The sequence below is a fragment of the Xyrauchen texanus genome, chromosome 36, assembly GCF_025860055.1.
Source record: "Xyrauchen texanus isolate HMW12.3.18 chromosome 36, RBS_HiC_50CHRs, whole genome shotgun sequence".
Taxonomy (NCBI): domain Eukaryota; kingdom Metazoa; phylum Chordata; class Actinopteri; order Cypriniformes; family Catostomidae; genus Xyrauchen; species Xyrauchen texanus.
Genome location: NC_068311.1, coordinates 13518584 through 13546346, shown reverse-complemented (window position 1 = coordinate 13546346; position 27763 = coordinate 13518584). Strand labels below are relative to the sequence as shown.

The window sequence follows — 27763 nt, the reverse complement described above, 5'->3', positions numbered from 1 at the left end:
AAGCTGATATATATATATATATATATATATATATATACTTATTTTTTGTAAATAAAATGGTAACTAGAAAGTTACTTTGAAACAAATTACTAACAAATTACTTTAATAAACATATTCTATGATATATTTAAAAAAATAACATTCTCATTTAAGGTCATGACCTTTATTCTAAGATAAGGGTCACAAAACCCCAGATGAAAAAGCCAAATACAAATGGACATTAATGCAGATCTTTGCTCTTCAGCAAAAATTCCACTGATTCAACCAAAGCAAAGAATATTGCACAGAAGACAATTTTAGTTTCATTTATTTATTACAAATGTACAGCTTAGTCGTTATTACGATTTAAAATGGTTTTCACTTTTAATTTCTTTTTTTTTACAGGTAACCTTTGCTTAACAAATTTCTCCCATCAGCTGATCTCTCATGTAAGAGCTGTGTGATATCAGAAAAATCAGTCATTACAAGTACAGTGCAACTACTAGAATGACTGCATTACAGAAGAGTGGTCCTGTGTGTGTATTAATTTATTTAAAGAAATTAATTTACTCGTGCATTGTGAGCAAAGTATGCAATGTCTATAAAGTGTGCAATGACTCCCTCTCCCATACACTTCTGAATGTAGTGCTTATTTAAGAATGACCTCTTTCTTTGACACTTTGAAAGGTCTTTCTCCCAATAACATTACATAGCAAACCATTACCTAGTGATCCTCCTGACATATTTAGTGTAAAACTAAAAATCAGGAAAAATAAAACATTTAAACATCCAACACACATGTACTCACGGTGTGCTTCTAGTGTGGAAGAAATGCATTCACATACGGTAATTACTGAGTAATGAAAGAAACAGCAGACGCTTATAGAGTCAGTCTAGCAGATGTGCAAATGCAATGATCATAGATTTTCAGACAATCTTTTGGACACATTTTAGGGGACATTAACATCATTCAATACCCCATATTGAAAAGTTATAAGAACAAAAGGCAAGAACAAAACATGGCTTAACTTAAAAAGGCTGGTGGGGAGGTAAAAGAACATGCATAAAGGAGTTTTAAGGCTTGCAGCATGAGATGGGTTTCTAGAATCAAAGTAACTGTATTGAATACTAAATTTGATGGTGCTTGAATGCAGATGTGATATCAAGCCTCAGTTTCATAAAGAATTGTATCGGTGCAAGCATATATACTGGAAGCTCCAGTTTAAATCCTCTCCCATGAAAATAAAAGGAGTTTAGCATTAACTCCAGATCTCCAACAGAAGTTCACTTGTTCTAATGCAGTGGTTGTTTTTCTTATGACTGCAACTGAAATGTAAGTGAAGAGAACATTGATAGTGGTCATCTTCAACCATCAACATTCACATGGTTGTAGCTTATAGAACATAACAAGGGTCATTTTACATTAATAAAAACTACGCATATGCATTCTGATAAAAAAACCAACAAAAAAACAGGACATATTATAAAGCATGAGGCATGAATTCTGAAATAAAAAAAATTTAAATTTAAAACAAAAAAACCACACACACACACACACACACACACACCTGAATGGAAGAGTCCTCATTAAAAAGTCTGAACTCCACTAAGCTCATGAAGAAGGCCATTAAAATCGTCAATGAAGTTTATGTGCAGAAAATAAAGATGAGATGTCCAATAGTGGTGGCCTTTGATAAAATGGCTCGTTTCCCAAACTAAAAGCCGGAGAGGAAATAACGTGGTGATTGTGCTAACACATTTGCATTGAACTGAAAACAAACCCACTAATGTAGGGATTGAAATGAGATGAGAGGAGCAAGGCTGTTTGCCTCTCCGCCAGGGCGTTTTCTGTACATTAACCCCAACTGCTGTCTTTGTGCTAGAAGAAAATGGAGGGATCCGCAACTGTAGTCATCACCCACCTCTGTTCCTTTGGCTAGTGTTCAACACATTTGAGAAACAAAATTAGTATACATAGTAAAACACTGTGAGTGAATCAGTGTTATTACACTGGAGGACGGGAGAGTTTTGCTTAAGTTTCGCAGGTTATTGTTCACCCTGTTAAGCATGATTTCCACTTAAAAAACTAAACAGATTATCAAAAGACAAAAATCAAAAGGACAATGATAATTGTAACAATAATATAAAACAAAAGTCATAAACATTAAAACAACTCCAGTGTTTTTCGTTTTGTTTCGTTTAGAAGTCATTACATCTGTCCCAAGAGAAACAGGCCAATGGAGCAGCATTTAAAAACACAAAAAGAATTGTGAGAGAGAAGAAAGAGAAAGAAGAAATCGATACAGAAGGAAAGATTGTGGTTCTCCAGATGAGGGTAGGAGTGCTTGTGTATTTGTGACAGTGAAATACAACACGACGGTAGTCGTCTGTGTGCTAACAAAATATTGTTGTATTTAGATGTGTCAAAGAAAGAAAATCCTCAAAACACAGAACAGAAAGATGAACAGGAGTGTTATGAAACAGGCCGCTCCAACTGGCTTCTCCCAAACATTCTCTCCATCTTGGTGGCCATATCCGTCTGTTCATCACCACCATTAGACCCACTGTTACGCTCATCCGTTCTAACATTCAACGTTCTGGTCCATCGGACCTTTCTTTTTCTATCTACCATATGTCACTTCCTTTCTCCATCATCCACCAGTCTCTCAGTATAGTGTCTTCCTCCTCGTCCCTTTATCAGCCAGACTATCCCCTGCCTGACGGACCCCACTGTGCAGGTTGGGTCACTGTTTCTTCTCACGGGTGGTGATGGTGACCAGCTGCTTAGCAGCTTTGGCAATGTCATAGGCACACTGGATGACCTGTTGGGTGAGGAGCTGATAGTCCACCGTGCTTGCTGACGTGTCGGATGGAGCCGCTTTGCGACACTCCACTTGTAGACGGGAGGCACTGGCTGCCAGGAGCTTCAAAGAGGAGCGCACTGCATCCAATGCTGGCCTCTTAGAAATAGGCCGATAAAAAAACAAAAAACAGATTTAGAGTCAGATCACAGAGCTTAAAGGGATAGTTCACCCAAAAATACATTCTCTCATAATTTACTTACTTTAATGCCATCTCAGATGTGTATGACTTCCGTTCTTCTGCTGAACACAAAAAAATATTTTTATTAGAATATCTCAGCTCTGTAAGTACATACAATGCAGTGAATGGTGGCAAGAACTTTGAAGCTCAAAAAAAGCACATAAAAGCAGCATAAAATGAATCCATACAACTCCAGCGGTTTAATACATGTCTTCTAAAGTGATGAAATCACTTTGGGTGAGAAACAGATAAATATTTAAATGCTTATTTTTTATTTTCTCCACTTTCAGAATGTGAAAGAATATGAAAGTGAAAGTGGAGATTTATAGTAAAAAAGGACTTAAATATTGATGTTTCTCACCCACAACTACCATATAACTTCAGAAGACATTAATTTAACCACTGGAGTCATATGGATTACTTTTATGATCCCTTTATGTGACTTGGAGATTCAAAGTTCTGGTCACCATTCACCTGCATTGAGGACCTACGGAGCTGAAATATTTCTCTAACAATCTTTGTGTTCTGGAGAAGAAAGAAAGTCATACACATCTGGCATGGCATGAGGGTGAGCAAATGATACATTTTTGGGTGAACTACCCCTTAAATGAGGCAGAGGGCCTGATTATGTTTAAGTCCCCATGAAATCAAAATTGGATTCTTTTTTTTTTGGTCCATTTCGATTAGCTTTTAAACCATCTATATGCTAGGGTACAGCGAGCTACATGATGTTTCTTCCAGAAAAACAGAGCAAAAATATTGTTAACATTTTGTACTGCACATATTTTTGTCCAATGAAATGCTCTCTAGAATGAGAATGCCCCTTTCCCTAAAAAAGCTGCAACCAACTAGCAATTAGCATACTAAAATAGAAAAGATTTCTACAGTCTAGTGTTTCTAAAAGATTTCTAGTGTTCCTACAGTACCAGTAGTACTGCGAGTTGCAAAATGAATGTGTCGAGCCACTCATTCGCTCAAAACACATTTTATGAGCAACGTGCACTGTTCTTATTGTAGAAGATGACAGAACATTCATTCAATGTGACGCACGAGTGCCTCCAGATTATATTTATTAGAGCAGTCAGAATTAACCCATTAACATATGCGATTATTTTTCAAAGTTTAACAAATACATTTTTCTTAATCGTGATTAACGCATTTATACAGCATAAACACTTGTTGGAAGGATGGAATCTTTGTAATGTGTCTGCTCAGAGTCATTACACCGACGCACACACACACACACACACACACACACACACACACAGTGTTTCCATGTTTTATGGGGACTTTCCATAGACATAATGGTTTTTATACTGTACAAACTTTATATTATATCCCCTAAACCTAACCCTACCCCTAACCCTCACAGAAAACTTTCTGCATTTTTACATTTTCAAAAAAAACATAATTTAGTATGATTTATAAGATGTTTTCCTCATGGGGACCGACAAAATGTCCCCACAAGGTCAAACATTTCGGGTTTTACTATCCTTATGGGGACATTTGGTCCCCACAAAAGTGATAAATACACACACACACACACACACACACACACACACACACACACACACACACACACACACACACACACACACACACACACACCGTTGGTCTACCTATCATTATGAGGACTTTCCATAGACATAATGACTTTTATACTGTATAAACTATAGATTCTATCCTCTAAACCTAACACAACCCCTAAACCTAACCCTCACAGAAAACCTTCTGCATTTTTACTTTTTCAATAAAACATTGTTTAGTATGATTTTTAAGCGATTTGAATTATGGGGACACTAGAAATGTCCTCATAAATCACATTTATAGCATAATACCCTTGTAATTACTAATTTGTAACTTACAAAATTGTCCTCGTAAATCACAAAAACACGCGCACACGCGCACGCGCACGCACGCACGCACACACGCACACACGCACACACACACACACACACACACACACACACACACACCAGTGCTTCCGTATTAGTGATACAATTATGGAGAAAGGACCTCTTATCCCTATTTGATGTACAAACAATCACATTGTTTTGTTTTCTTTGATTTTCCAAAGTTTGAGTCCACTTTTCTAATTTAATTGTTTATTTTTCCGAGTGAAAATGTTGTGCAAAACCTGATGATTAAGATAAAATCATGATCCTGCATTTGAACTTTTACAGAGCATCTTGTGAAACTGCTTTAATGAAATACTGTAAGACCTGTCCTGTAACACAATTAATGTCACAAATTAGCTTATTTGATTTTTATATATTATGTCATTGTAATCATGTAATCACTAGCATGCAAGCAACAGTGAGAGAGGTGCATGTTAAAATATATTTTATTTATATGAAGTTTTTCGCTCCTGATCTGCATTCCAAACTACATCTTGATGTAATCCTTTCTCATGATAACGCAGAGTGTTTTCATGAGCTGAATAGGAGGATAAACACTATTAACGTCTGATGAGACTCGCGCTGTTTGTGCAAGCCATTCGTACATCTCAAGTCGATCTATTTAGCCCTTTTCGATGAATTGCACCTGCAAAAGTTTTTAGATTTTTTAACTCCATGATGTGGGTATATGTTTCCTCTTTAAATCTTTGAATGTAATTTTGAGTGTGACCATGGTTTAAGGAGGGTGTACCTGTATGCTGGGTTGGAAATCTCAAGGATTAATAGTGGTGTTTTCCTTATTACATGACGTGTTGTTCTGAAAGCAATAAACAAATGAAACAAGGAATGCAGGCCGTCATCCACGCAGCCTTACCCAAGCAAAGCGGGTGCGTTTCCTGCACAATTAAAGTGAAAGCGATAATGAAGCGCTGCTGGTTTGCGATGCGCAAATGGATTGAACGCACTACACAAGCATGTTGGGTATAGTACAGTCTTGTTACATTTTAACTTTTTGTTTAGCCTCCCATTCAGCTCAAGAAAACATGCTGCATGATCATGAGGAGGGATTACATCAAGATGTAGATTGGAATGCAGCTGCAGGATTTATATAAATAAAATAGTCAACTCCTCTCCGCCATTGCTGGCATGCCAGTGGTTACCCCTCTTTGTGCCAGACCCCAGATATATAGTGTCAAATTTAAGCACTTTCGATAAATTACAAAAAAACTATGCAATAAATCTCAATTTAAAAATGTTAATCGACTGACAGCACTAACATTTATATAATTAATTACAGCAGTTGCACTTCAAAAATCACACTGGGATATATAATCAACATCTTATACCATCATAAACACAGAACCAGAAAAGCCTTCATGTCAAAATAAAAGTTTGATTCAAAATAAAAGCTTGATGCATGAAATAAAGAAAATATAACAGAAATATATATTACTAGTAATTATTAAATTGTATTTGATTATTATTATTATTATGCTGAACCTACAGTATATCTCACAAGCCAGAGTGCTGGTGTTTTGTACGATTTCAACATTTTAATTTATAATGTAAATGTCTGTTGTGCAGCACTTTATTTTACAAAAGTAAGATCAATGTTGTGTTTTAGATTATGTTGTGAATTTACGTTGTATTTTCATTTGATGAAAGTTTAGATTAAATTGATTAGACAATTTTGATGATGAAATTAAACTTTAAAACCACAAAAAGTGGAATTTGGGGAAAAAAAATGTAAGAACGAAGCAATGAAGAAAAAAAAATTTCATAGGGTCCTACTAAAACAAACTTGAAGCTATGTTTACTTAAGAAACACTCGAAGGAAGCATGCTATTTTTTTTAATTTATTATTTACATTGAAATGTAAAAGTTAAATGAGTATGTTCAATAGCATATAACCTATTTTTTTGTGATATCAAAATTAGTATCATGAAACTTGACTAGTATCGGTACCAACTACTGAAATGTTTGTATTGTGACAACACTATAAAGCCATATAGTGGCCATTTTAAAAAGGGATGCGCCCTTCTATTTGTCCCACCTAAACTTCCTGTTTCAATAGAAAAATACTTAAACACAGGACAGAAAACACTTACACTTTTCAAGAGAATTCATGTGGGTCTTTAAGAACTTTGAAGATGCATTTGCAGCCTCATTTACCTTGGGAAAGAGAGAAGCCATTTCTGTCACAGCTAAGTGGATCTTCTCCGAGCATGGCACAAAACTGCAAAGAAAGAAAGATGTTTTTGTCTTCATTAGTTCCTGTCTGTAATCTCTCTGTAAAGGTAGTCATCTTGACAGGTAACAGTCTATCATACCTGTCGTGTTTAAACTCCTGTGCAGCTCTCAGGAGCTCCTGGATGTTCTTGGTGACCTGCTCTGTCTTGAGGATGACATCCTCTGTGCAGGGCAGCGTGGGGTCAGGATCCCACTCTCTCTCTTCCGCATCCCCCCTACTCTCCTCTTCACTGCTGCGGCCCATGCTACCGAAAAACACAAACGAATATATAGATTAATACATAGAATTATATACATACACATTCTATTCAATCATGGTCTGTCCCTACTTGGGTTTTTAAAGAATAGTTCACCCAAAAATGAAAATTCTCTCATTATTTACCCTCATGCCATCAAAGATGTGTATCACTTTCTTTTTTCTGCTGAACACAAACAAAGCATTTTAGAAGAATATCTCAGCTCTGTTGGTCCACACAATGCAAGTAAATGGTGACCAAAACTTTGAAGCTCCAAAAAACACATAAAGTAATCCATATGACTCCATGGTTTAATCAATGTCTTCACAAACGATATACGTTTCTTACCCACACCTATCACACTGCTTCAGAATATATAGATTTTACAGCTGGAATCATATGGATAAATTTTATGCTGCCTTGATATGCTTTTTGGACCTTCATAGTTCTGGCCACCATTCACTTGCATTGTATGGACCAACAGAGCTGAGATATTTTTCTAAAACTATTCGTTTGTGTTCTGTAGAAGACAGAAAAGTCATACATGCCATGAGGTTGAGTAAATAATGAGAGAATTTTCAATTTTGGGTAAATTATCCCTTTAAGTTTTGGGTTGTCAGGCTACTACTGAAATATTGATATATCTACAATTAAAGCCCAGCCATTTGTAAAGAATGCAACCATAGCTAATACTCACCCAAGGGAGATGTCATAAGTTTGAGAGTTGTCATAGTCACTATCTGTGGCGCTCCCATACTTCTCTCCGATTTTAGGAGGCTGGACAAGACAAACATGTAAAGAGATCTGTCACACATTACAGCCCATACATACACTCATAATCCCATGTGAATGAGACTGGCACTCACATTGTATCGTCCCTCAGTAGAGGCTGACAGGTGTGGCCCTCCGTAGGGGGTTGGACCTGCAGGGGCTCCCTTTCGCACCTGAACACAATCAGAATCAAATTAAAATGACAAGAAAACCTGATAGATGGTTAACAACAAGAATGAAAGAGAAAAGAGAAGCTTTGACAGTCTTTTCAACAGAGCATTGTTAGAGGAAAGGAAATCTGCAGTGATTCACACAGAAATTCTGTTACATTATGACCGTAACTCTGTTAGACACAAATAACCTAGTGTAGAAGTTTTAGATAATGCAGATGTAGAACAGGAGGCGTCTACTTCAAGCTTATGAGCTAAACTCAGTTAACAGTGCAATAATACAGCCTCTTCTCTAAACTAATAAAGCCTCTAAAAATAGACACTCACACGTCAAATAACTTAGAATAAAAACAGTGCAGTTAATAAAACAGGCCCAAAGGTGCATCCCAAATACATTAACCAAGGCTAATAAAACAAAGTAAGTATTTACCACACTGTCAGCAATAGCCCAAAAATGGGATATTGCATAACCAAAGCATTTGCTATTTGCATAATTCCAAAAGCAATTAAGGCAGATTAAAATGAGGTAGAGACTAGAATTTTACATCCAACAGATGTACGAATGTTCACACACACAGAAGACTACATTTCATACCTATTTCTGTGCTGTCAGGAGCAGCTCATTCTAATGGTAATTATACATTACAGAGGCAGTCACTATGAGAAATCGCATCTTTAAAAAGAATATTATGGGTTCGATACAAGTTATGCTCAATTGACAGCATTTGTGGCATAATGTTGATTACCGCAATAAAAGAACAGGTCGAAATTATTTTTTGTGGGAATCAACATTATGCCACAAATGCAGTCAATTGAGCTTAACTTGTATTGAACTCTGAATATTCCTTTAAGCATTTGACATGTTTCATGCACCTCAAATCATTGGAGTTCCACTAATCAGGTAACCAATCAATCACATATCTGAACATTCCAGACAAGTCAAATAGCACAAGACAAGCATACCACTCAAAGAGAGACTCTCTTGGCATATCAAACATTTCTAGAATGGCATAATGCAATTCATGCCACTTCTATGATACTATGCTAGATAGACAATCCACAAAGCTGTGTCACAAAATCTAGTGAGCTGCCAACCTAGTCAGCATTTTGGTGAATCAAAATAAAATATTTTGGCTCACTTATTGACCCGTTTAAACCTCGGATTAACATCCGTTTTGGGTTATCCAATCACAAATGGCCTGTTGTTTAGGCCCCCATATAAAGATCATCTAGTAATAATAATTATTAAAAAATGTCACATAAAAATTATAATTCATACAATTTAAATGCATGACATTTACATATACTGTGGAATCAGACAAGCATTTAGACATTACAAAAAGTGCCGTTATATAGTCAAAATATAGTTTATTTCCAAATTGTATAACATAACCCTGTTATTGACATACTTCTCTGTGCTTTTTCAATTGGCTTTTTTGTTTTTTGCATTTTTGCACTTTGAGCATTTTATTTTGGATGTGCTGTGTCACACTAGTTTTCAGTGTGCCTAGTCAAAAGCGCTTTGTAAAGTTAAACAGTTTAAAATGTAAAAAAAATGCATTCTGTTGTGGTGGTCCAGCTGTTCGAGCGCAAAAGTACGTCTGTGGATGGTTGTGCTGCCTGCTCGTTGGTTTAATGAGGCATGTTGCCTACAAAGCTAGAGCACTAACTGTCCCCTACTCTCACAGAATTGCAAAAATATTAAGGTGGTACATCTAATTTTAATTGCTTTATTGTATGTAAATACGGAATGTACGTAAGTGTCAGGGGCATGATTAATTGCTTAATTTCAAAGCATTATTGTTCATATAATTTTTGCACTAAATCAACATCATAGCGTTACTGCATATTGATCAAGCACTTTTGTAATTCAATCCACCCTTGTTGTTCCAAAACCATAAGACTAGGGCTATCATGAATATGAAATTTCACTTGACTTTCACTTCACTTGATTAATTGTCAAACAAATAAGTGAAATTATGATGATTAATTGTCTGTTTTAAGGCTATGACGATTATTTGTCATATTTCTAATAACTCATTTTACATATTTAACTTCAAATAAAATAAAAAAATAGGAATATATGATTTTATATATTCCTGCATCTCAGAATAGCATCACAGGAGATCAGCAGTTACAGAAATACTCAAACTTGCCCATCTGGCACAAACAATCATCCATGCGATTATCTGATCGGCCAATCCTGTGGCAGCAGTGCAGTGCATACATTCATGCAGATATGGGTCAGGAGCTTCAGTTAATGTTCACATCAACCATCACAATGGGAAAACACAGTGTGATCTCAGTGATTTGGACCATGCCTTGATCGTCGGCGTCAGATGGGCTGGTTTGAGTATTTCTGTAACTGCTGATCTCCTGTGATGTTATTCTGAGATGCAGGTTGGTGCGGTTTTGGCAGCATGAGGGGGACCTACACAGTATTAGTCAGGTGGTTTAACGTTGTGGCTGATCGGTATATATCGCTTACAATTTCCTTATTTGGGCATTAAAATGTGGTTGGAATTTTAAGCGCCCAATAAACATGGTTATCTAAAATGATCGCTGTTAGAACAGGCTTACATAAGGCTTTTGTCTTCCAGAGAACACAAAAGGAGCTTCTTAAATGAATATTGCTGGTGGTCATTTCAATGCAATTACAGTGGATAGTGCATCACTTTAAAGCTTACAAACTGACCCATAAGTATCAGAAAAGTAGTCCATCAGATTTGTGCATAATCTTGCAAGTCTTCTGAAGTCATACAATTGGTTTTGTGAGAAACAACACACAATTTAATTAATTTTTCAGTGAAAATCTTGATGTCCGTTGCACATTCATGAGTGCTGAGAGAAACGTGTACATGCAAAAACAACAAAATGTTTCATGTGAACACATGGTATAAACACCTTGTTTTATCTCAATGTCAGATACAAGTAAGCAAGGTGGTCTTCTAAATAGTTTGCACCCCATTTACACTTATATTTAGGAGGTTGCCCACCAGTTATCAGAGCATCTGAAACCAATATTAATATCAGATGTAAACGGTGTCTACGTTATCCAAAAAATAGCATCATGTAGGCAGCTCAATAAGTTTTGTGGCGCAGCCAATTTCTTGAAAAATTAAAGTGTAATAAGAGCAGGTACTGTTCCTGTCTGGCCATAAGGTGGCAGTAAGCAAGCAGTGAGTGGTGAATAGACAACTTTGAAGCAGAAGCAGAAGCAGCACACCAACACACCAATGAGGGCTCAGGTTAACAGAGGGAGAAAAAGAACACCCCCAGACAGGAAAGGAAGATTAAAAAGTTCAGGCCGGCCACTTATGCTCACACTTACGGAGGGGTTGAGAGGCTGCAGGCGGCCAGTCAGGGGGTCCAGGGCTGGGGTAAGAGCTTTGGGGGTGGTCACCACAGGCTCATACATAGAGAAGGCTTGTCTATCCCGGCGAAGGGGGTTGGAGGAGGGGGTTGTTAGGCCGGAGTCTCCGCCAACCCCTCCGCCACCTCCTGTACCCCTTACCCCACCAGGCCACAGTCCTTGGCCACCACCCCCGGTCAGATTGCCCCCGGCTCCAGCCTGGGCCCCCCGCAGCACGCTGTTCTCCGACTGCATCCGCGTGATCTACAGGGGTGGAGGGGCATCACCGGGAGTCACACACACATTCATATACACAAAGACCAAAAAAAACACTAACAGTTGCAGTATGGGAGGCTACGTCATGCTAGGGCCATTAAAATGGGGTTATTCTGATGGGCGGGGAGTTTAAGGTTGTCTAGACAAGGAAGGGCTTCATTCTTAGTATGATATGGTGTATGATAGTTAAATTAAACAGGTCTGCGCTAGTCTGATGAGGTTTGGGCTCAGTTTGCATGATGGTCTGCTTATGTTTAAAGCTGAAGCATGTAAAGAAAATCTAAACTGAATTTCAAAAATAATGATTGTGAAGTTTCTCGAAAGCTCCTCCCATCTGCCATTGGTCGTCAAACAGATAGTCCCGCCCCAAAGTGGTTCCACTGGATGAGCCAATGTTGTGAAGTCGGGCTGGTCAGGATGCTTAAATAAACAGAGCAGTGCTTTGATTACAGAGCCACAGTGTTTACACTTTTCGGCGAATCAACCTACATATGGCTGACTTGGTTACTACATATTAAGAACATTTTTAAATACAAAAAAAATTACACACTTCAGCTTTAAGCATTTCATAACATCAGTTTTCCATCTCTCTCTGTGTAAAATTCTACCTTACAGAATGACATTGGGATATTCACACAGCAAACATAGTGATGATCAGTAACAATAAATTGATATGTAAACATGTTCTAAATTTTCAAAACAAGAGCAAACAGCTCATTAAATATTAAACTCAAAACAGGGTTTGGTGTACCTCCTTCTGAAGCCTCCTTAGCTCCTCACTTAGGTTGTTGTTGACCTTCATTAGTTGTTGAACTTTGGCCTCCGAAGAAGCCAGTGCTTTCTTCACCTCCAGATACTCCTGTAATGTGATGGGCCCATCTGACAGGTCTGATGAATCCATGCTCTAATACACACAACACAATCACCAATCAAATCAAAATCTACAGTTAAATAGAATTAAATTGCTTAGATATTCTGAGTGTATTTAGAGCGATGCTATATGGTTGTAGGGTGTTCTGGGTCATTGCTTACTGGCCAAAAGAGCCCTTAAAGTCTCAAAGATACTGTGAGCACAAATGGTGTGGAACAGGATACATGTCAAAGTTTAATGCTTGGGCTAAAGGATTTGCTCAAACCCCAAGCAGGAGCAATAATAATAGTAATTTTTGGCTTAACATGCACAATTAATTAGTATTAACTTATTACATAATTCTCGAGAAATCATTAAACAGACACGCAAATGTCACAAATCATCGATTCACACAATTTCATCCATTCATTTGAAATGTATATGAGCTCCAAAAAACATAAAACTTACTGAATGCTAAATGTTAGTTCACCCAAAAATTTTAATTCTCATCATTTACTCATCCTCACACCATCCCAGATGTGTGACTTTCTTCTGCAGAACACAAATGAAGATTTTTAGAAGTCGATCTCAACTCTGCAGGTCCTCACAATGAAAGTGAATGGTGGCCAAAACTTTGAAGCTCTTAATGTCAGCTTAAAAGTAGAACATTAGACTCCAGTGGTTGAATTCATGCCTTTATAAAGGGATATGCTAGGTGTGGGTGAGAAACAGATCTATATTTGAGTCCTTTTTAACTATAAATCTCCACTTGCACTTTCCCATTCTTTTGTTTTTGGTGATTAATATTTTTTGTGCATATCGTCACCTTCTGGGCAGGGAGAAGAATCTATAGTAAAAAAAAAAAGAAAAAGAAAAAAAGGCCTAAATGTTGATCTGTTTCTCACACACACACTTATCATATCACTTATGAAGATATAGATTTAAGCACACGAGTCATATGGATTATTTTTATTCTACATTTCTATGATATCTGGACCTTCCAAGTTTTGTCCACAATTCACTTGCTTTGTATGGACCTACAGAGCAGAGATATTCTTTTAAAAATCTTAATTTGTGTTCAGCAGAAGAACGAAAGTCATACACATCCAGGATGGCATGAGGAAGAGTAAATGATGAGACAATATTAATTTTTGGGTAACCTAACCCTTTAATCAAATCATTATGAGATTCAATGATCTAAAAAAAATACGAAAAACACCCTTGACGATCAACTGTTTTGTTTGTTGCTCTGTAACGTCATGCCAGCTTCTATGGTTATATTCATGGCGAAATCCAGGTTAAAATATAAAAAAAATAGGTAAAACAACAAAGATGTGTAATATCCATTTTAATAAAAACTTTTAAATGGATTCTGGACTGACTTTGTTTAAAAAGGGTGTCAACTGTTTCGAAATTGAAACAAATAATTGTTAAAAAGGAATATTCCGGGTTCAATACAAGTTAAGCTCAGTCGACATCATTTGTGGCATAATGTTGATTATCATATAAAATAATTTCAACTCATCCCTCCTTTTTTTTATAAAAGCAAAAAATTTAGGTTACAGTGAGGCACTTACAATGGAAGTGAAATTGGCCAATTTTTGTAGGGTTTATAGAGATACAGTTTAAGCTTATCCTTTTATAAAACCACTTACATTAATGTTTCTGTTAAAACTTGTGTTTCATTTGAGTTTGTTTGTTTAAATCTTCATTTTTATGAAGTTGTAAAATTGGCTATAATTTGACTAAAACAGTAAAGATTAGTAAGTGATTTTATCACACTAAAATCATGTTTACACACATATTGTTTTAAAAGTATATCCACAAGACATACAAAAATAAGTATTTTTATGTTAATAAATTGTCCCCATTCACTTCCATTATAAAATTGTCTTACTGCACTTTTTGTAGTAATCAATATTATGCCACAATGCTGTCGATTAAGCTTAACTTGTATTGAACCTGGAACATTCCTTTAAGTAAAGTACAACATAGTGCTGCTAGAGCTAATATTTCAGACAGTGAGGAATACGAGGGTTAATTTCTGCTCTCCAACACATGACACTTCCTGTCTGTTATATGAGCATGCTTAGACTCAGCTTCCTGTCTTCAGCTGCAGAACAATAGCCTCACTGATCACAGTCCCGAAGAGGGGATGATGTCATTCTACAAATATGAGGCAGGGCTGCTGCTCTCTAGCAGTGCATGCTGGGACATGATAACACTAGCTTCTGTACCATTGAAAATTCTGTTAACATTTTCTCAGCATCATGTTTTTCTAAACACTTAAGACATTCTTCTGTTGAACACAAAAGGAGATGTTAGGCAGAATTTTAGCTTCAGTCATCATTCACTTGTATAAAAAAAGATGCAAAGATACTGAGATTAATCGTTCAGTCTAACATCTCATTTCGTGTTCCATAGTAGAAAGTCATATGGGTTTGGAACAACATGTGGGTGACTAAAATATGGCTATTTTAATGCTTGGGAGAACTATCCCTTTAAAGTTTGTCATATGGACATTTCTCCACTCATCAAAGTGGCTTCATCAAATAGAATGATGGAGATTGTCTGGATGAAAGAACGAGAGACATAAATCCCCACTTATAAAATAATAATAATACATAAAGCATTGCTCTATATTTAGGTGGAGTTCTATGATCATTTTCTCAGGAAACACCCAGTGTTTACCATTAAATTGTTGAACTTAAATGCCAGAGTAAGGATTTTGTTTACCACACCTTGGCCCTGTTGTTTCGCTGGGTGTTGTTGTTATTCTGTGCAGTCAGCTCGCTGTCTGTGTCCTCATCAGACGCTACGCTGTCATAATCGTGCTGGTCATCGTCTGTCTGGCTCAGATCCAGAGGGTCTGAAAAACAAACAAACAAACAACAAAGATAACATCATCAATATAGAGAAAAAATTCAGAGGGACGGAAACTGCACCAGCTCTGACATCTATCAATATTCTGCTTTCTACTGAAGCTGTTTTATTAAATGTTCTTGAGTTTATGATAAGTGCAGTGCTAGCGTTTCACCTGTGGGGCTTGTCAAGCCTTTTCCGTGTTGTCGTCTCTTGGCATCACTGAGGATGTCGATAATGAGGGTGGCAAATTCTCGTGCATTAAAGCGAGCCAATTTCTGTCGCCCCTACACAAAAAAAAAAACAACAAAAAAAACACATGTTCTTGATTCTAAGGTAAATTTGAAAGACATGAAGAACAATACAATTATATACAAATATTGTATATAATTGTATTGTATGTAATGTATAGTATATTGAAAGAACAGGTTAAATTGCTTTTATTTTGTGTTCTTTTCTAATTTAATACAACATTAATTTTATTACAAATTATATGATCAGAATAGCATTTCGAGTGAAAAGCTGAACTGAAATATTTACATGAATTTTAGAATTTCTCAGTATTTTGGTATGCCACCTTACAGTTTACACAGCAAACACTCAAGCTGGCATGGACTCCTGGAGTTTGTGCAAAACCTGATCCATGTTATCCCAGCATGATTTCAGAATGATCCAAAGAACATCAATGTGTGCAATGTCACATTTGCTTGATTACGTTTGCTTGCTTATTCCAAAATAGTGAAGAATTAAATATTAAAAACAACAAAATCTTTACAGATTTAAAATGAAAAAAAAAAAAAAATCCAACATTTGGTTTCAACTTTTGTACTCCACTGTGCATTATAACAGAACAGCTCAGTCTGGCAGAAAATGACTTGGACATTTTAAAGGCTGGAAAAACGCTGTCTGCTGGAACAGTGAACTGTTGATGTGGCAGTGTGAACAAGTCTTGACCACTGGGTGTGTTTGTGCCCTCCCCTTTTTCCTCTCCATCCATTTCTCCAAACCTAATTTATACGCAAGAACAGGAAATTCTCAGCCTGGCCAATCAGCCAGCAGGAAATATGCCCCATGTGCATTTAGTGGTCTTGCTGTATAAATTAACTATTTAAAGCAGTGGTAGAGAGAGAGAGAGATGTAATGGGATGAGGATGCCATTGGAAACACTGAAAGGAAGTCATTGCACGTCTGCTGCAGTAACGCAGCTGGAAAACATCTTTCAGTATTTTATCTTTCTCTAGTTTCACTCTATCCATTGGTTTGCTGGCTAGACCTGAGCCTCATTTGTTTTTACAGTCACAAACTCTATTTTTAGCCCTTTGATTCTATTACTTTCTTGTGCTAACGCAGCCAAGATTTCATCTCTATTTGGCACTTTTTCAGTTACCCTCTTCTAAAATTAGCTCTGTTCCAAAAACTTGTGAGGTGTCTTTCTGTCTACTGCCTACATAGGCAGCTGCTTTCCAAGCCATACCAACTTAATTGGAACACTCAACATAGGCCTCAAATTAATAAGCATATACTCTAATAATATGCTTATTGGGATGTGGTGGTGGCGTAGTGGCTAAAGCACAGGGCTGTTAATCAGAGGGTCCCTGGTTCGAACCCCATGGCCACCACCATTGTGCCCTTGAGCAAGGCACTTAACTCCAGATTGCTCCGGGGGGACTGTCCCTGTAATAATTGCACTGTAAGTCGCTTTGGATAAAAGCGTCTGCCAAATGCATAAATGTAATAAGCATAAAATACATAGTACACACAGATATTGGGTAAACTGGTAAAAGATGTTAAGGAATATTCAGTATACAAGTTAAGCTCAATTATAATAATAATATAAAACATATTTGTGGCACAATGTTGATTACCAAAAATTTTTATTTCGGCCTGTCCATTCCTTTACATACAATAAATAAATAAATAAATAAATAAATTATAATTGGTTACAGCGAGGAACTTAAAATGGAAGTGAATGGTTCTGGTCTGTAAATGTTAAAATACTCAGTTTCAAATGTATAACCACAAGACATAACAATATGTCTTCTGGCTATACATATATACATACCTTTTATGTATTAAGAAATATAAAATCACATTGCCATTTACGACGAACTGCTGTAAACCTTAAAACAACTCTTCAAACAACTTTACAACTCAAACAATAATGTGCTTTTATAAAAGAATAAGCCTCACATTTCTGCCTTTAAACCCTAAGCATTATTATGCTGCCTATCTTTTGCAGCCTTTGCGTTAGGAGTGAGACATTGGTGCCTTAAAATGCTGTCTAGGTTTGCAGTCCACTAGATTTTGGAACAGAGCTACTCTGTTCTTGCTGTCCCCTTGTGTATGGGTCCACCGCTCACATCTGGGCACATTTTCAGGCTGACTGACAGAGCAATTCCTCCCAAACATACTTCAAGCATTTGCTGTGCGCACACCCCCAATGTCAACATGAGCAGTTCAAGAACAAAATGCTGTATGTGTGTGCATTACCTGGTTGCGTGTCGCTGAGTATTCAGGGTTAACCGGTAAGAAGGGGACAGCACTCCGTTCCGTTACGAGCGTACTGTGGTTCTGAGTTGTCAGCCAGACTGAATGCAACAGAAAACGAGAGAGATGGTGAGATATTTTGGACTGAAATAAGTAATCTCAGAATGCACACATTACAAACATGACTGAAAAGAAAACTACACAAAAATACAAACTTGAACGGTCCAATGACATAGCCTTGAGGTACACCCTTGTTCAGCCTTTGAGAGCACCATTGCTGGAATATGTTTTCAAATAGTAAGAATCTGCCCCTGTCCTGCTGTTTGTGTGTGTGTTTGTGTGTGTTTGTGTGTATGTCTCCCCCTGCCTCGCACCCAGCCGTGCTTACCAACAGAGTCTCAGTCTGCCACCCCAGCGGGCTACTACCTCTTCTGCCTCTACAACAAGGAACGAGGGAGCAAAGAGAAAGGAGGAGAGAATTCCTGTGGCACTCCCTCGCTCTCACTCCTTTTCACCCTCCTTTAAGCGTCTCTTCTCTCCCTCCCTTCTCTACAGGCTGACTGCACCACTAAAGTCCTTCTATAGTCAGTGTTTATACAGCACTGATCACAGCGTCTCCAGGGACACGCTACAACTGTCCCCACACATCCATGCAATTCCATAGCTACATTAGGATTAGAGTGAAAGACAGAGAGAGCTTTGGAAGGAAAGAAAAGAGAAGGACAAGGAACAAATGGGAGAGAGAGTTGTGTCTTACCTGCATCATTCTCTCTACGGTCCACTTCATCGTACACATCCATAGCCAGCTCCTCAAACAAGCGGTTATTTAACTGTTTCCCCACACACACACACACACACACACATACACATCAGTATGTGGCATTAAAATAAAGATCAAGGGAAAAACCAGGCAAAAATAGCAAATAGCAAAACAGCGTATCACAATAGGAAGCCATCAACAAAAATCAGAAAGACATCAGGAAGCAGACAAACCACATCAATACAATCCAACAAGACAATAAATACAGAAAACAGGCAGGCTAAGGGAATTGCTTCAAATATTCAAAGCTTCTATAAAATGTTTCTACAGAATTTAAAGAAAAATCTATCTAAATCTGGCTAAAGCCTGTTTATACTTGATGAGTCTGCTTGTATGCTAGGGTTTGTGTACATAAAATCACTGTGGACGTCACCTAGCCTTCACGACATTCTGTTTTGTGCAGTCATGCACATGGTAATTTTTGTAATTTTGTGTGCGGTGCTTCAATCCCTATTGGACGAATTCAAGGAAAGGGTCAGGGAAGATGTGCCTGCATATATAAATATATATAAATTAACAGCTTATTTATTTTATATGGTGTAAAAAATTTGTTTATATTAAAGGTGCACTCAGGACTTTTATTTTATAAAACAAAAATGTTATATGTATTTAAAAATATGTATAAAATCATTACCGCTTACATGAGATTGGGACTCATATCAGTCACTTTATAAAAGCTGTTTTATTCTAAATGGAGAGGGTCCCCTCATGGGGGCTGCCATGTTAAAATCACATGACCAGCCAAATACTACTCGCTTAATCTCAGTAACCGTCCTGTTATTCGACACTTACTCTTGGAAAGAATTCAACATTTCTGGAAGTACAGTGGGAAAAGCACATACTCTATAAAGTATACCCATTTATGCACACCAATATAAAATATTGACTGTCTCTCACATTTTCCTATATGCGCTTAAGTTTTACAAAAGAGGGGAACCCCACTAATGCAGAGCAATTCTGCTGCAGATAGCAATAGAAAGTTAAGGAAACAAATACAGCATCAAGGTAAAATAAAATAGTGAAGTCTTCCTCAGATGTCATGTTTGTTATTTACACAAGCATTGCAGGGAAATTATGTTGCTGTGGCGAAAGCTGCTTACTGACCAAGCCTCGTGTATATGGGAGTAGAGAAAGGCGGTTACACAGTCCATGTAAATGGGAACGCAACTCTCTAAGCTTAATCAGTGGCATCTGTGACTGAAAACTACTGATTTTGAATGATTGAATGACAACTAAAACCGCTAGGTATACCTGTAATTCCAAGATGATACAAGCAAAAACGTGTATCTTTAGCATGTCTAAATGTAATTGAAATGAATACAATTATTTTAAATGTAAAAGTCATCATCTTGAATAGGCTCTAAAATATAAAACACTAATGTCTTAACTGTAAACTTAAGCGGTTGAGTTTGGCTACAGACAGGCCTTGTAAAAGGCCTACTACTGGTTCTTAAGTGTTTGTAGTTCATTCACCTCTTGCATATGACCAGTGAACCTAAATTATTATTTTCATACCTGGCTAGGTAAATGTAGAGTTCTGCAAAGCGCTTCTTCACTGCCGTTTCTGGCTAGTAGTCTGGCTGATATTTTCTCTGCACTGCTGTCTGTCATTAGGAGAAATGTGCGACTGTGGCGCATGTCAAATATAAATGCCTCGGGCCAACGAGAGCTGCTTGCACAGGACACGTTGCGGTGCCAAGCGAAGGTATAAACAAGGCATTACACCACGTTTTATCAAGACACGACAAGTTTCCAGTGACAAGCAATTTGTCTGTCTAGACTGAAAGTATAAATGCTGCATGACACGACATATCAGAGCATATTTAATGTTTAAAATATAACTAGCAGGGTATGGACTAATAAGATTTCAATGTGGGCAGTGCTACCAAAAAAGAAATAGAAACGAAGCTAATGACAAAATTTCAACAAAATCTCATAACTCATTAATATGGAATAGATAGGTTGCATCACTTGTTGCTTTACAGTGGCATTCCCAGTTAGGACAAGTATAATGTGATATCTGCAATTCTCTTGAGCAGTTCATCAACCTGCATCACTCACCGCTTGAAGCTTCTTCTTAGCTGCTTTTGCCAGTTCAGAGAGGTCCAGGCTATGCAGAGAAAAAGACACAAAAGGAGTAAAACTATGCCAGGCACATGAGGAGAGAGAAAGATGAGGAGAGGAAATGGGTAGGTGAATGAATGGATGGATGAAGTATGCCATAAGGGGTGGGAGACAAAAAAGATGAGAAGAGGCAGGAGACCACTGATGGATCTACAATTATACAGAATTGAAAGACTAATTTACTAGCAAGCCAGCTAATGGTCTGTGAATAGTCATTGTGATGGTCTGTGAATAGTCATTGTGAATTACAGCATAAAGTTGTTACATTTCGTATCATTAGCAATGGAGTCAACATAAAGTGGCACAAAACAACAAAAAATATTGTAGGCAAGGGCTTGATTTTATCTATCGTGAATTGATTGGGTTGTAAAAAGTTGACAATTGATGACAAAATGGAGCAAGACCCAAGTTTGCAGTATTATTGTGGATGACTACTCCCTTCCTGAAACAACTGCCATATTTTTAGAAGTCCTTTTGGTGGGAAGGTTGACACTGAAGGTGACGTTGACCCTCCAGATCATCTTGATCTATGCAAATAGATACGATTATTTTTTAAATCCACTTATCTTTGTTTAATGCTATCAAATGCTATCTGGCATTGCATTACTGAATTTACTATTGGAAAGGTTTTAAAAAGGCTGCAATATCTACAACAGTAGCCAAAATAGCTAGTTGGCCATTGGTATTTATTGAGACATCAACCAAAAAGGATAATCGTTTCAGAGGTGTACCAAAACAATACATTTTGATGAAATATTACCAAGGCTTATTTGAAATAACATGCACGAATTAATCGTGTACAATAACAGCAAGGACCTATACCATAAAGCTGGTTTAGATGGATGGCCAGGTAAGTTTTAGTTTATGTCAACTCTGGATTTTAAGTACCATGAAAGTGGGTCGGCCTTTACCGGTGTTCATCGCCATAGTAACTTACACACCAAGGCTAACCTGCTAGCACATTTTGTTCTGGGTAACAGATCACTAACAAATACTGAACCAATCAGTTGAGTAAACTCACATCTCTGACGCACTTTGTCACTCCCCGCTGACTCTTTAAAGCACACTTTACAGAAAAAATCTTAAGATATTCACAAAATCAAATCTTTATATTAAATAATTTATTCAAGTCTAAAAACAGCTGTTTTTAGTATTGTATTTAAAAAAATATATAATAGTTTTTCATTTACCTCATCTAGCCATAAGATATCTATGAAAATGTAATATTAGGCTATTTATAAAACAGCTATTAAGATGGATAAATGAAAGACCTGCCAATAATAATCAATCAAAAAAGCTTAATCACTCCACAAGATGGCTATAGAAAGGGATGAATGCCACCCAAACCTCATTGTTTCATCAACATAAGCAATACAAAAAATACGTCTTTAAAAAAAAATCTTATTAATGCAAACAGTATCCCGAGTGCTCACTTTTTAATGTGGATATAATTATATTATAAATATAATGATCATCCTAAAATAACTTGTAATGGTATAAAATTATATTAAGCTTTCAATTTAAATGAATATAAATTATAAGTTTTAAAGCCTGCATTCTTGTAGTGGACCTACATGGATTTACTTACATACTGATATATCAGCTGTTTTATATTTTTATCACATTCAGAATTTATTTCCAGCAATCCTCTTGAGCTCTTGTAGCAGCCACTGTGTTTCTTTTTGCTGAGTAAATGTCTTTCATTTCTTCATAATTGTACAGTGATTGCGCGGTGTAAATTATGTTTTAATACTTCATGATTTCATGGTGATCTCTTGTGCAGTGTAATTGCATTTTCATTTTTTATAACAACATCTTGTTGTGATATTTAAATACTTTATATTTTCATAATGATTAGCCCTCATCGGAGAGGCAAATCCAGTTGATAAATTCATGTGCTTGTGAACTAATGTTAAACTCAGGATCAATCCCTGAGTTGACAGATAAAGCTAATGAGCAGCGTCATGGCACCAAATCAACCCTGATTGGATTAGTTTGGTTTTGTCAACTCAACATCAATCCTGTAACCCAGTTTGTTCAACATGCTTCATGGTAAAGGCCCTCAGTACATGTACTATGTAAGTAAATAGGTTCAGTTTTGTTTTCATGTTGACTTTAAATGCGGAAAGGAAGGGATATTGAACAAAGTTTGACCATTTTAATTCAGATCAGATCTTGACTGAGTTCTCAGACTCCTGCCTCATCCCTCCAGACACCCACACTCAGACGAAGGCCATGTGAGAAAGAAAGACAGCAGGGTTTATGGAGAGGGGGATGAGAAGAGAGAGATACCTCTGCGTCGGGCACTTAGGACGAGCTCTGCCTCCAAAAGCGCAGCAAGATGGAGAAAACAGAGAACGAGTGAGCGAGACCGAAAGGTAAGCAGAAGACAGATAGGTAGAGAGAGAAAGAAAAGGGATAGATCCAATTTCAACACTCCTTTTGGGCAGTAAATAAGGTTAAGATGGGTTTAGCTGTGGTGCTTTTGAGGCAGTCTGCTCTATAGAGACTGAGGGCACTCTTTGCCTAACGCTATCTGACTGACCACATGGCGCAACCTGCTGGCCAGCACACTCAAATACACCTGCTGCCAACTGATCTTAGTACACTGTGTCTACCCTGTATGGGCAGCACTGAGGAAAAGGTTGTAGTGGAGTACATCATGCACAGCATCCAAAATGACAGGGAATAAATATAGCTCTGAAGTTATTATTTGTTTAAACACATAATTATTATGAATCAGACATAGTAAAACACACTCATATACACACAATGTACCTGTCTGCCATCTGAGGGATAATATAATGTCCATTCTTGTGATCTGCAAAAACACAGACACAAAAGAAACACAATGTTGCTGTTGTTATCCTCATCTGGGGTCACTTCAGTCTGCTATACCATGCATATAAAGTTGTTAGCTCACCTGGGCGTCTGCCACACAAGTAAAAGGCCAATCTGTCCGTGAGCTCATATTGACACTCCACCAAGCGCTCAGCGAGCTCCACATGTCCTGCTTGCCTGCAAGAGCATATTTACACATAAACCATACTCCAAACCTCCATCAAATATAAATCATGAATGAATACACATCATCTCATTTGCTCAAAATATGTTATGAGTGGACATGTGAACTACATTCATAGCTAGCAGTCAGCTGGAAGAAGATCAGGGCCATAGAGCTTCTAATTTCCTTTTGTGTTTACTTAATACATTAGAGACAAAACAGTCCCCAGAAGTTTGCTAAATGTGACAAAATGTCCCTTTGATTTTTTTAAATTAAATATCCATGTGATAGGGGTGGGCGATACGCAAAAAAGTATATATATATATTTTTATCCCCTTTTCTCCCAATTTGGAACGGCCATTTCCCACTACTTAGTAGGTCCTGTGGTGACACGGTTACTCACCTCAATCCGGGTGGCATAGGACAAGTCTCAGTTGCCTTCACTTCTGAGACTGTCAATCCGTGCATCTTATCACGTGGCTCATTTTGCATGACAATGCGGAGACTGACAGCATGTGGAGGCTCATGCTACTCTCTGCGATCCACGCAAAACTTAACACGTACCCCATTTAGAGCGAGAACCCCTAATCATGACCACGAGGCGGTTACCCTATGTGACTCTACCCTCCCTAGGAACCAGGCCAATTTGTATGCGTAGGAGACCTGGCTGGAGTCACTCAGCACACCCTGGATTCAAACCCACATATATCGATATTGGTTGCTAAAGATATACATGAAGATCAGCATATAGCTTACATTTACATCTATTTAGATGAAAAGTGATTCAAAAACTTCTGAAAAAATAAAGCAGCCTAATGGAACACCTGTCATGTCCATTGCAATGAAAGAAATTCCCAATCAATAAATAATTATAATTTATCTGTTTTATTTTCTATGCATAATTTTTCAATCCAAGCATTAGCATTTTTTTATTCTAGAGCAAACCCCTCCGTCAGGTATTTGTTTTGAATTTAGCCTTCCACGGAACACAGCAAACCTTTTTGGCAACTATATAGCCACTGTTAACTAAGGTGCAATTTATTTAATAATTCCTGAGGAAAGCTTCTTTATTGCCACTGTTAGCTAAGGTGCATTTTATTTAATAATTCCTGAGGAAAGCTTCACGGCATCAGCAACACCATAAACAGCGAGGCTTTTAGCGGAGTATCCATTACGCATCATGGAGAACGCAGCGTATTATTAACAAGCTGTAAAGCAGTCAATGGAAAGGAGGAGGCGAGAACAGGCTTGTCAATATAAATAATATTTTTAATGATAAACTTAAAAGACAACAAACACACATATGACAGACATGTCCATAAACTAACTATCTCTCCCGCACAAACAGTGCCTTTAAATGTAAAAAAAATGTTTTGTTCTCCAGAGTTTGACTTGATTTGGAGAATCTTTGTTCATCTTTCTCCATGTTTGTCTCTCGCTATAAGTCTCACACGCAGCCAGGGGGAGAGTTGTGCATTCAGATATTTACATACCGCGATATAGACTAGGGACTCACCGATCCAATACTAGGAACGGTCCGACGAGCCCGATCCAAATCCGATACTGTATGTTAGTCATGTTTGTTACTGTCAAGCTCAAAAAAATGACATAAAAGAACCATAAAAACACCATTAAAGCGGTTCATATGACTCATGCATTTTATTCAAAGCCACTTGAAGACATGCGATAGCTCTGTGAATCACAAAAGCCTGTGTTTAATAAGTAAATATATAAAATGCATGTGCAGCTCCAGCGCGTTATTGAATGGTGCTGCTCCGTTTACACACATACACACTTGCGGCTTTTTTTAGCCTTCACACATTACGCAACATTTGAGCACTACTCACGAATAACTTCTCAGATGTAGATGCTCAATAGTTCAGTTCACTTACAATATGCATTTAGAATGTCACTGAAGGTGCTTTTTTAATTTTATTTTTTACCAGAAATAGAATAAGAAGCTAAAAACAGACACACTTACCTTCCTGGAGATTTCAGAATGTCAAAATAAAAGCACGAGGGTTTAAAAGTTAAAGGTGCACGATTTAGATATATTACTATAAATTACTATTATAATATATTATTATTATTATTATCATCATCATTTGTTTACAATTTATAACAATATTTAAATTTAATAGGTTCCAAAAAATAACTGTGTGAATGAAAACTGCATTTATATTGAAATAATGTGTAGTTAGAGGTTTGTGTTTCTTTACATATTAAAGAGCACACCCAATTAGTTCAACACAATAATGTAAAGATATTCTAAACTGATTATGCAAAAAAACAACACTGGTATCTGGTAGCCGATACAGGATTTCTGATATCGGAAGAGAAAAATGGTATCGGTGCATCCCTAACATAGACGTAAAGAAAAATCTCTACCGGTTAACATTTTATTCTGTCCCCACAATATATTTCACCATTCAGCCCAGCCCTACATCCAGGGATATCTTCAAAGTTAAAAATGATTCATAAATAAAGTTAAGTTTTTTTTTAAATTATTATGAATATGATTTTAACAAGATTTAATTTAGAGCTAGGATTATGGTCAGGGATAGTCTGCAGTGATTATTATTAAATGTATATATGAAAACAATATAAGGGGATGATGTGTCCTCAGATAGGTAAACGTGGGTGAGTGTGTGTACCGGGCATAGTCTATGGGTGTGCGGCCATTGATATCTGGAGCTCCTGGATCTGCACCATACACCACCAGCAGCTCAGCCTGCAGAACCTGCCCCGCCTTGGCGGCCACATGCAGAGGAGTCGTGCCCTTTTCCTGTGGAGGAAAGATCATATGTATTATACACATAGATTATATCTACGTTCTTAGATATGGTGTAGTACACTTGACAGAGCGAAGACAGACTTGATCTTACTGGGTGAAAGAAGTTGGCTTGTGCCCCCAGAGACAGCAGCCGTAAACATGTCTCCAGACTTCCTGTCCGTACACTAGAGTGCAGTTGCTGTAGGCAAGAACAAGAGAGAGGGTAAGTGTGTGCGAATGCGAGAGAAGACCTCCTGTGAATCTTCTCATTAGGCCCGTTCAATAACACTGACATATTTAGGCATATTTATTCACTAGCAGGGTGTCATTTTAAAGGCCCTCCTGCAAGGGCACAGGCAGTGGGGAGTAGAGGCAACCTGAAGAGGAAAGATGGAACAAGAGAGAGAGAGGGATGAAAATGACTGAGAAAGAGATGGAAAGAATGATCTGATGACAAGGTGAGTGATCTCACCTTGCTGAGGTCCTTGGTGGTGACCCCATCATCATCACGGCAGGGCAGCTTGTGGACAAAGGCTAACATCTGGTACTTGGCACGAATGAACTCTGACTTAGTTGGGCTGCAGGTGACAGATACGAACACCACCGAGATAAATGTCAAAATCAATGAGTCAATGTGAAATGGGATGGCAGTTCAATAATCCTGTCTGCATCATTAAGCCTTGTTTATACTTCTGCCTTCGCTTCGGCGGCCCGAGGCATTTATGCTAGATGCGCATAGCAGTTGCACTCTTCTGCAAATGACAAACAGCAGTGCAGAGAAAATGTCAGATAATCCAGCAAGATTCAGTAGTGAAGAAGTGCTTTGCTGAACTTTACATTTACCTAGCCAGGTATGATAATAAATAGTT

The 27763-nt window shown here is 37.5% G+C and overlaps 1 protein-coding gene across 2 annotated transcripts in view; it reads right to left on the bottom strand.

Annotated features, from left to right (window-relative positions):
• Positions 1–290: 290 nt before the first annotated feature.
• The window catches only part of git1 (G protein-coupled receptor kinase interacting ArfGAP 1), a 39244-nt gene continuing 11771 nt past the window's right edge, over positions 291–27763 (bottom strand). The window contains exons 4-21 of one of the 2 annotated variants that reach the window (XM_052106626.1): positions 27367–27472; positions 27007–27093; positions 26776–26906; positions 24041–24135; positions 23896–23938; positions 23410–23436; positions 21055–21103; positions 18931–19003; positions 18177–18274; positions 15862–15973; positions 15566–15693; positions 12726–12878; positions 11678–11962; positions 8272–8349; positions 8103–8182; positions 7250–7414; positions 7092–7155; positions 291–2939 (exon numbers count right to left, since the gene is read on the bottom strand). In XM_052106626.1, the coding sequence (XP_051962586.1) occupies positions 2724–2939; positions 7092–7155; positions 7250–7414; positions 8103–8182; positions 8272–8349; positions 11678–11962; positions 12726–12878; positions 15566–15693; positions 15862–15973; positions 18177–18274; positions 18931–19003; positions 21055–21103; positions 23410–23436; positions 23896–23938; positions 24041–24135; positions 26776–26906; positions 27007–27093; positions 27367–27472 (1990 nt within the window). In that variant the 3' untranslated portion in view covers positions 291–2723. The remainder of the gene's footprint in view (positions 2940–7091; positions 7156–7249; positions 7415–8102; positions 8183–8271; positions 8350–11677; positions 11963–12725; positions 12879–15565; positions 15694–15861; positions 15974–18176; positions 18275–18930; positions 19004–21054; positions 21104–23409; positions 23437–23895; positions 23939–24040; positions 24136–26775; positions 26907–27006; positions 27094–27366; positions 27473–27763) is intronic. The other variant, XM_052106627.1, reaches the window with a different exon arrangement.